This window comes from Symphodus melops (genome assembly GCF_947650265.1).
Source record: "Symphodus melops genome assembly, chromosome: 6".
Taxonomy (NCBI): Eukaryota; Metazoa; Chordata; class Actinopteri; order Labriformes; family Labridae; genus Symphodus; species Symphodus melops.
Genome location: NC_136696.1, coordinates 29,277,103 through 29,287,724, shown reverse-complemented (window position 1 = coordinate 29,287,724; position 10,622 = coordinate 29,277,103). Strand labels below are relative to the sequence as shown.

General features: G+C 58.1%; 1 protein-coding gene across 1 annotated transcript in view; it reads left to right on the top strand.

The window, feature by feature from the left end:
- The first annotated feature begins 109 nt into the window (after positions 1–109).
- Positions 110–10,622, top strand: part of rpgrip1l (RPGRIP1 like) — a 14,456-nt gene continuing 3,943 nt past the window's right edge. The window contains exons 1-12 of the mRNA XM_079345627.1: positions 110–246; positions 361–507; positions 1,861–1,934; positions 2,054–2,193; positions 2,270–2,376; positions 3,711–3,761; positions 3,835–3,996; positions 4,118–4,235; positions 4,307–4,750; positions 4,834–4,976; positions 9,928–10,273; positions 10,513–10,622. The exon at positions 10,513–10,622 is cut by the window's right edge and continues 87 nt beyond it. Coding sequence (XP_079201753.1) covers positions 166–246; positions 361–507; positions 1,861–1,934; positions 2,054–2,193; positions 2,270–2,376; positions 3,711–3,761; positions 3,835–3,996; positions 4,118–4,235; positions 4,307–4,750; positions 4,834–4,976; positions 9,928–10,273; positions 10,513–10,622 — 1,923 coding nt within the window. The 5' untranslated portion in view covers positions 110–165. The remainder of the gene's footprint in view (positions 247–360; positions 508–1,860; positions 1,935–2,053; positions 2,194–2,269; positions 2,377–3,710; positions 3,762–3,834; positions 3,997–4,117; positions 4,236–4,306; positions 4,751–4,833; positions 4,977–9,927; positions 10,274–10,512) is intronic.

Genomic DNA, 10,622 nt, shown 5'->3' with positions numbered 1-10,622 from the left:
CCTGTGTGTGTGTGTGTGTGTGTGTGTGTGTGTGTGTGTGTGTGTGTGTGTGTGTGTGTGTGTGTGTGTGTGTGTGTGTGTGTGTGTGTGTGTGTGTGTGTGTGTGTGTGTGCATGTGTGTGTGTGTGTGTGTGTGTCAGGTCTCATGTCAACAGTAACGTGACGATGATCAAACTGCAGAAACAGCTGACGGACAGATCGAACGCCGTCACTGAGCTGGAGGGAAGATTTCTCCAGATCCAGGAGGTGATCAATACCTGATCAATACCTGATCAATACCTGAGAGCCAGCAGCCCCCTGCTGACCTCTCTGCAGACACACTTCACAGTGTGTGTGTGTGTGTGTGTGTGTGTGTGTCAGAGTCAGCAGACGCTGAAGGCGAGTCATGACGCAGCGATGCAGAAGGTGGACGAGCTGTCGGCTCAGCTGAAGGACGAGAGGATGAAACGTTTAGAGCTGGAGCAACATCTGCAGAGCTGCAACATCTCAACACTAACACTGGAGCAGGTGAGTGAAGCTCACTCCTCCTCTTCCTCCTCTTCCTCCTCTTCCTCCTCTTCCTCCTGCTCTGAAGCTCACTCCTCCTCTTCCTCCTCTTCCTCCTCTTCCTCCTCTTCCTCCTGCTCTGAAGCTGACTCCTCCTCTTCCTCCTCTTCCTCCTCTTCCTCCTCTTCCTCCTCTTCCTCCTCTTCCTCCTGCTCTGAAGCACACTCCTCTTCCTCCTCTTCCTCCTGCTCTGAAGCTCACTCCTCTTCCTCCTCTTCCTCCTCTTCCTCCTGCTCTGAAGCACACTCCTCTTCCTCCTCTTCCTCCTGCTCTGAAGCACACTCCTCTTCCTCCTCTTCCTCCTGCTCTGAAGCACACTCCTCTTCCTCCTCTTCCTCCTGCTCTGAAGCTCACTCCTCTTCCTCCTCTTCCTCCTCTTCCTCCTCTTCCTCCTGCTCTGAAGCACACTCCTCTTCCTCCTCTTCCTCCTGCTCTGAAGCACACTCCTCTTCCTCCTCTTCCTCCTGCTCTGAAGCTCACTCCTCTTCCTCCTCTTCCTCCTCTTCCTCCTCTTCCTCCTCTTCCTCCTGCTCTGAAGCACACTCCTCTTCCTCCTCTTCCTCCTGCTCTGAAGCACACTCCTCTTCCTCCTCTTCCTCCTCTTCCTCCTGCTCTGAAGCACACTCCTCTTCCTCCTCTTCCTCCTGCTCTGAAGCTCACTCCTCTTCCTCCTCTTCCTCCTCTTCCTCCTCTTCCTCCTGCTCTGAAGCACACTCCTCTTCCTCCTCTTCCTCCTCTTCCTCCTGCTCTGAAGCACACTCCTCTTCCTCCTCTTCCTCCTCTTCCTCCTGCTCTGAAGCACACTCCTCTTCCTCCTCTTCCTCCTCTTCCTCCTGCTCTGAAGCTGACTCCTCTTCCTCCTCTTCCTCCTGCTCTGAAGCAGACTCCTCTTCCTCCTCTTCCTCCTGCTCTGAAGCTGACTCCTCTTCCTCCTCTTCCTCCTGCTCTGAAGCACACTCCTCTTCCTCCTCTTCCTCCTGCTCTGAAGCACACTCCTCTTCCTCCTCTTCCTCCTGCTCTGAAGCTCACTCCTCTTCCTCCTCTTCCTCCTCTTCCTCCTCTTCCTCCTCTTCCTCCTGCTCTGAAGCACACTCCTCTTCCTCCTCTTCCTCCTCTTCCTCCTGCTCTGAAGCTGACTCCTCTTCCTCCTCTTCCTCCTGCTCTGAAGCACACTCCTCTTCCTCCTGCTCTGAAGCTGACTCCTCTTCCTCCTCTTCCTCCTGCTCTGAAGCTGACTCCTCTTCCCCCTCTTCCTCCTCTTCCTCCTCTTCCTCCTGCTCTGAGGGGAAGTCTGACCTGTTGTTGTGTGTGCAGCTTCAGGAGCGGATCAGTGAGCTGGAGCAGGAGAGAGACCTGCTGAAGGACCAAAACCAGGATCTGCTCAGCAGGTAGACCAGGCTGCAGCAGCCTCTGCCACACGTCACACTGAGACAGTAAAGACCGACCACGTGGACATGAAGTGTACAACAGATTAACCCTTTGTGTTTCCTGTGCACACGCCGCGCAGCGCGCTGGATGTGTCTCGTCAGCAGAAGTGGCAGATTCAAGAGCAGCAGCTGAGGCTTCAGATCGCTCAGCTGGAGACGGCGCTGCAGGCCGACCTCGCCGACAAGAACCAGATCCTGGACAAGATCAAGTCAGAGAGAGGTACCTTTACCTGTCACGTTATCAATGAATGTTTAGGGATCAATAATGACAGGAACGTGTCTGATTGTGCTTTCAGACATCAGCCAGAAGCTGACTGAAGAAAATAAGAATCTTCATGTTCGCTCTCTGGAGCAGAAGCAGCAGATCGACGAGCTCAACCAACGACTCAAGTTTTACAGCAGAGTAAGAAAAACCAGGCCACACCCACCAGGCCACACCCACCAGGCCACACCCACCAGGTCACACCCACCAGGTCACACCCACCAGGTCACACCCACCAGGCCACTCCCACCAGGCCACACCCACCAGGCCACACCCACCAGGCCACACCCGCAATGCCACACCCACCAGGCCACACCCACCAGGCCACTCCCACCAGGCCACACCCGCAATGCCACACCCACCAGGCCACACCCGCAATGCCACACCCACCAGGCCACACCCACCAGGCCACACCCACCAGGCCACTCCCACCAGGTCACACCCACCAGGTCACACCCACCAGGCCACTCCCACCAGGTCACACCCACCAGGTCACACCCACCAGGCCACACCCGCAATGCCACACCCACCAGGCCACACCCACCAGGCCACACCCGCAATGCCACACCCACCAGGCCACACCCACCAGGCCACTCCCACCAGGTCACACCCACCAGGTCACACCCACCAGGTCACACCCATCAGGTCACACCCATCAGGTCACACCCTCAATGCCACACCCACCAGGCCACACCCATCAGGTCACACCCACAAGGTCACACCCACCAGGTCACACCCACCAGGTCACACCCACCAGGTCACACCCACAAGGTCACACCCATAAGGCCACACCCGCCAGGTCACACCCACCAGGCCACACCCACAAGGTCACACCCACCAGGCCACACCCACCAGGCCACACCCACAAGGTCACACCCACAAGGCCACACCCGCCAGGCCACACCCACCAGGTCACACCCTCAAGGTCACACCCACCAGGCCACACCCACCAGGCCACACCCACAATGTCACACCCACCAGGTCACACCCACCATGTCACACCCTCAAGGTCACACCCACCAGGCCACACCCACAAGGCTACACCCGCCAGGCCACACCCACCAGGTCACACCCTCAAGGTCACACCCTCAAGGTCACACCCACCAGGCCACACCCACCAGGCCACACCCACAATGTCACACCCACCAGGCCACTCCCACAAGGCCACTCCCACAAGGCCACTCCCACAAGGCCACACCCACCAGGTCACACCCACAAGGTCACACCCACAAGGTCACACCCACCAGGTCACACCCACAAGGCCACACCCGCCAGGCCACACCCACCAGGTCACACCCACCAGGTCACACCCACCAGGCCACTCCCACCAGGTCACACCCACCAGGCCACACCCATCAGGTCACACCCACCAGGTCACACCCACCAGGCCACACCCACAAGGCCACACCCACTGTAGATCTGTAGTTCTCTCCATGTGAAGGCTTAAATGGCTCCTGTTGTTTGTTTGTTGAAAGGAGAGCGAGTACGATGTGTCTGAACTCAGCGAGGCTCTGCTGCTCATCAAGGTCAGCTTCTGTTCTGAGAGCTTTCATGGTGTCTTTGAGTCTGTTCCTGTTTGACACACAGCTTCTCTGACAGACTCGTCGCTCCCGGCAGAACGGAGATCTGGGCTTCCTGAAGGAGGAGGAGGAGGACGGATCGGTCCGAGAGCTGAGAGCGGCTCACGCTGAAACCATCCAGGAGCTGCAGAAAACCAGGAACCTGCTCAGCATGGAGAGCCAGATCTGCAGAGACTACAAGGTGAGGCTCACCTGTGCTGCTCTGAGGAGCTCAGTGTCATCAGGGACCTTCTTACAAACTGGGACCCTGAAAAAACAAGTTGGTAAAGTTTGTGTGGTCTCTGTCCTCTGTGGTGATGAAGGCGGAGCTGGAGGCGGTGGTGAAGAAGAGCGATGCTGAGCGAGAGGAAGACGAGCAGAAGCTGCAGAGACAAGCTCAGCTGCTCGACAGCCGGGCGTCAAAGATCAAGAAACTGGAAGGTAGGACCACCGATCCCACGCAGCTCCACGGTGAACCGTCTCTGTCATCACTCGGTCTTCCTGCTCTTCAGCTCAGCTCAGAGAGATCGCCTACGGGACCAAAAGCTACGTGCTGAGAGCGGACGTGACGGGCGAGGACGACGCAGCAGAGTGTGAGGACACGCTGCAGCTGCAGAGAGGAGAGAACCTCCTGGAGCTGCAGATCGTGGGAGCGTCTCTGTCTGCAGACGCTGTGGGAGACTCTGAACCCTCCACCTTCTGCACGTACTCCTTCTATCGGTTCCAGCTGCACTCCACCCCCGTGGTGACGGGACTCAAACCCAGGTACGGCTTCACATCCAGGTACGTGGTGAGCGTAGACCAGGAGCTCCTCAGCTACCTGCACAGACAGTCGGTGAGCGTGGAGCTGCACCAGGCTCTGGGTCTGGACTGGAGGACTCTGGCCCGCGGTCAGCTCCGCCTGCAGCCGCTGCTGGAGCAGGACGGGAGAGTTCACGGGACCATAGCGCTGATAGGTGAGTGACTTTAGACCAGGGGGAGCCTCTCTGGATCCAGGACCAAACAGAGTCCGGTACAGACCTGTGTGTTCCTGTCGCAGGTCTGTCTGATGAGTGCCGCTCCTTCGGCTCGCTGGACTTCTGGCTCAGACTGAGGATCCCCCTGACGGAGACCAGGACCCTGTACAGAGACAAGCTGAAGGCTGTGGGCTTCATCAGCCCCGCTGTGCCCCCGCACACGCAGGTACCTGAACGCCTCACGCCTCCCCACACCATCCTAACAGCACACGCAGGTACCTGAACGCCTCACGCCTCCCCACACCATCCTAACAGCACACGCAGGTACCTGAACGCCTCACGCCTCCCCACACCATCCTAACAGCACACGCAGGTACCTGAACGCCTCACGTCTCCTCCCACCATCCTAACAGCACACGCAGGTACCTGAACGCCTCACGCCTCCCCACACCATCCTAACAGCACACGCAGGTACCTGAACGCCTCACGTCTCCTCCCACCATCCTAACAGCACACGCAGGTACCTGAACGCCTCACGCCTCCCCACACCATCCTAACAGCACACGCAGGTACCTGAACGCCTCACGCCTCCCCACACCATCCTAACAGCACACGCAGGTACCTGAACGCCTCACGCCTCCCCACACCATCCTAACAGCACACGCAGGTACCTGAACGCCTCACGCCTCCCCACACCATCCTAACAGCACACGCAGGTACCTGAACGCCTCACGCCTCCCCACACCATCCTAACAGCACACGCAGGTACCTGAACGCCTCACGCCTCCCCACACCATCCTAACAGCACACGCAGGTACCTGAACGCCTCACGTCTCCTCCCACCATCCTAACAGCACACGCAGGTACCTGAACGCCTCACGTCTCCCCACACCATCCTAACAGCACACGCAGGTACCTGAACGCCTCACGTCTCCTCCCACCATCCTAACAGCACACGCAGGTACCTGAACGCCTCACGTCTCCTCCCACCATCCTAACAGCACACGCAGGTACCTGAACGCCTCACGCCTCCCCACACCATCCTAACAGCACACGCAGGTACCTGAACGCCTCACGCCTCCCCACACCATCCTAACAGCACACGCAGGTACCTGAACGCCTCACGTCTCCTCCCACCATCCTAACTGCACACGCAGGTACCTGAACGCCTCACGCCTCCCCACACCATCCTAACAGCACACGCAGGTACCTGAACGCCTCACGCCTCCCCACACCATCCTAACAGCACACGCAGGTACCTGAACGCCTCACGCCTCCCCACACCATCCTAACAGCACACGCAGGTACCTGAACGCCTCACGTCTCCCCACACCATCCTAACAGCACACGCAGGTACCTGAACGCCTCACCACTCCCCACACCATCCTAACAGCACACGCAGGTACCTGAACGCCTCACGTCTCCTCCCACCATCATAACAGCACACGCAGGTACCTGAACGCCTCACGTCTCCCCACACCATCCTAACAGCACACGCAGGTACCTGAACACCTCACCACTCCCCACACCATCATAACTGCACACGCAGGTACCTGAACTCCTCACGCCTCCCCACACCATCCTAACAGCACACGCAGGTACCTGAACGCCTCACGCCTCCCCACACCATCATAACAGCACACGCAGGTACCTGAACGCCTCACGCCTCCCCACACCATCCTAACAGCACACGCAGGTACCTGAACGCCTCACGACTCCCCACACAATCATAACAGCACACGCAGGTACCTGAACGCCTCACCACTCCCCACACAATCATAACAGCACACGCAGGTACCTGAACGCCTCACCACTCCCCACACCATCATAACTGCACACGCAGGTACCTGAACGCCTCACGCCTCCCCACACCATCCTAACTGCACACGCAGGTACCTGAACGCCTCACCACTCCCCACACCATCATAACTGCACACGCAGGTACCTGAACGCCTCACCACTCCCCACACCATCATAACTGCACACGCAGGTACCTGAACGCCTCACGACTCCCCACAGCATCATAACAGCACACGCAGGTACCTGAACGCCTCACGACTCCCCACACAATCATAACTGCACACGCAGGTACCTGAATGCCTCACGTCTCCCCACAGCATCATAACTGCACACGCAGGTACCTGAACGCCTCACCACTCCCCACAGCATCATAACAGCACACACAGGTACCTGAACGCCTCACGACTCCCCACAGCATCATAACAGCACACGCAGGTACCTGAACGCCTCACCACTCCCCACACCATCATAACTGCACACGCAGGTACCTGAATGTCTCACCACTCCCCACAGCATCATAACAGCACACGCAGGTACCTGAACGCCTCACGTCTCCCCACACCATCCTAACAGCACACGCAGGTACCTGAACGCCTCACGACTCCCCACACAATCATAACAGCACACGCAGGTACCTGAACGCCTCACGACTCCCCACACAATCATAACAGCACACACAGGTACCTGAACGCCTCACGACTCCCCACACCATCATAACTGCACACGCAGGTACCTGAACGCCTCACCACTCCCCACACCATCAGAACAGCACACGCAGGTACCTGAACGCCTCACGACTCCCCACACAATCATAACAGCACACGCAGGTACCTGAACGCCTCACGACTCCCCACACAATCATAACAGCACACACAGGTACCTGAACGCCTCACGACTCCCCACACCATCCTAACAGCACACGCAGGTACCTGAACGCCTCACGCCTCCCCACACCATCCTAACAGCACACGCAGGTACCTGAACGCCTCACGTCTCCTCCCACCATCATAACAGCACACACAGGTACCTGAACGCCTCACGCCTCCCCACACCATCCTAACAGCACACGCAGGTACCTGAACGCCTCACGCCTCCCCACACCATCCTAACAGCACACGCAGGTACCTGAACGCCTCACGTCTCCTCCCACCATCCTAACAGCACACGCAGGTACCTGAACGCCTCACGTCTCCCCACACCATCCTAACAGCACACGCAGGTACCTGAACGCCTCACGCCTCCCCACACCATCCTAACAGCACACGCAGGTACCTGAACGCCTCACGCCTCCCCACACCATCCTAACAGCACACGCAGGTACCTGAACGCCTCACGTCTCCTCCCACCATCCTAACTGCACACGCAGGTACCTGAACGCCTCACGCCTCCCCACACCATCCTAACAGCACACGCAGGTACCTGAACGCCTCACGCCTCCCCACACCATCCTAACAGCACACGCAGGTACCTGAACGCCTCACGCCTCCCCACACCATCCTAACAGCACACGCAGGTACCTGAACGCCTCACGTCTCCCCACACCATCCTAACAGCACACGCAGGTACCTGAACGCCTCACCACTCCCCACACCATCCTAACAGCACACGCAGGTACCTGAACGCCTCACGTCTCCTCCCACCATCATAACAGCACACGCAGGTACCTGAACGCCTCACGTCTCCCCACACCATCCTAACAGCACACGCAGGTACCTGAACGCCTCACCACTCCCCACACCATCATAACTGCACACGCAGGTACCTGAACTCCTCACGCCTCCCCACACCATCCTAACAGCACACGCAGGTACCTGAACGCCTCACGCCTCCCCACACCATCCTAACAGCACACGCAGGTACCTGAACGCCTCACGCCTCCCCACACCATCCTAACAGCACACGCAGGTACCTGAACGCCTCACGACTCCCCACACAATCATAACAGCACACGCAGGTACCTGAACGCCTCACCACTCCCCACACAATCATAACAGCACACGCAGGTACCTGAACGCCTCACCACTCCCCACACCATCATAACTGCACATGCAGGTACCTGAACGCCTCACGCCTCCCCACACCATCCTAACTGCACACGCAGGTACCTGAACGCCTCACCACTCCCCACACCATCATAACTGCACACGCAGGTACCTGAACGCCTCACCACTCCCCACACCATCATAACTGCACACGCAGGTACCTGAACGCCTCACGACTCCCCACAGCATCATCACAGCACACGCAGGTACCTGAACGCCTCACGACTCCCCACACAATCATAACTGCACACGCAGGTACCTGAATGCCTCACGTCTCCCCACAGCATCATAACTGCACACGCAGGTACCTGAACGCCTCACCACTCCCCACAGCATCATAACAGCACACACAGGTACCTGAACGCCTCACGACTCCCCACAGCATCATAACAGCACACGCAGGTACCTGAACGCCTCACCACTCCCCACACCATCATAACTGCACACGCAGGTACCTGAATGTCTCACCACTCCCCACAGCATCATAACAGCACACGCAGGTACCTGAACGCCTCACGTCTCCCCACACCATCCTAACAGCACACGCAGGTACCTGAACGCCTCACGACTCCCCACACAATCATAACAGCACACGCAGGTACCTGAACGCCTCACGACTCCCCACACAATCATAACAGCACACACAGGTACCTGAACGCCTCACGACTCCCCACACCATCATAACTGCACACGCAGGTACCTGAACGCCTCACCACTCCCCACACCATCAGAACAGCACACGCAGGTACCTGAACGCCTCACGACTCCCCACACAATCATAACAGCACACGCAGGTACCTGAACGCCTCACGACTCCCCACACAATCATAACAGCACACACAGGTACCTGAACGCCTCACGACTCCCCACACCATCCTAACAGCACACGCAGGTACCTGAACGCCTCACGACTCCCCACACCATCATAACAGCACACGCAGGTACCTGAACGCCTCACGACTCCCCACAGCATCATAACTGCACACGCAGGTACCTGAACGCCTCACGTCTCCCCACACCATCCTAACAGCACACGCAGGTACCTGAACGCCTCACCACTCCCCACACCATCCTAACAGCACACGCAGGTACCTGAACGCCTCACCACTCCCCACACCATCCTAACAGCACACGCAGGTACCTGAACGCCTCACCACTCCCCACACCATCATAACTGCACACGCAGGTACCTGAACGCCTCACCACTCCCCACACCATCCTAACAGCACACGCAGGTACCTGAACGCCTCACCACTCCCCTCCTCACTGTTTCACAGCTGTGTGCACGGCGATCGAGCCCGTCTGAGTCTGCTCTTCTTGGTGTCTCCCTCTCAGACCGTCCCCCCCTCCAGCAGCAGAGACGGTCTGAACGAGATCCTGGTCTCTGTGAGAAGCTGCAGAGACCTGAAGTCCACTAACCATGATCAGCCCAGTCCTTACGTGGTCTACAAGTTCTACGACTTCCCCGACTACCCGACCGCCACCATCCAAGACTGCAGACACCCGGACTTCAACGACACCAAGTCCTACTCGGTCCACATGGACTCTGACTTGCACCAGTACCTGCAGACTGAGTCCATGCAGGTCTACGTGTTCGACTATAAAGAGGAGAGGATGGACACGTACGTGGGGAAGGCCCGAGTCCCTCTGCAGCCCCTCATCCAGGACCAGGAAGTCTCTGGTAAGGGTTTCCTCTGCGTGTCCTCTGATGGGTAGAACATGGACTCAGATGAGGGAGAAGCTGGAGTCCTGCTGGCTGTGTTGTTGTCAGAGCTGTGTTTACATGGACGGGACGCCAGGCTCCTCCCCTTCTGATCAAACCCGCGTCCCTGGTGGCAAATGTTCTGGTCCATTCCTGGCAGCAGGTCAAAGGTTAACCTGGTCTGCCGCGTGTCATCCCGTCACCTGTCCGTCCCTCAGGTGTGTTCCAGCTGAGCGACCCCTCCGGACTCCCTGCAGGACACATGGAGCTGACTGTGAGGTGGAGCTCCACGCAGCGTCACGCCTCCTCCTCTCTGCAGGAGAGTCTG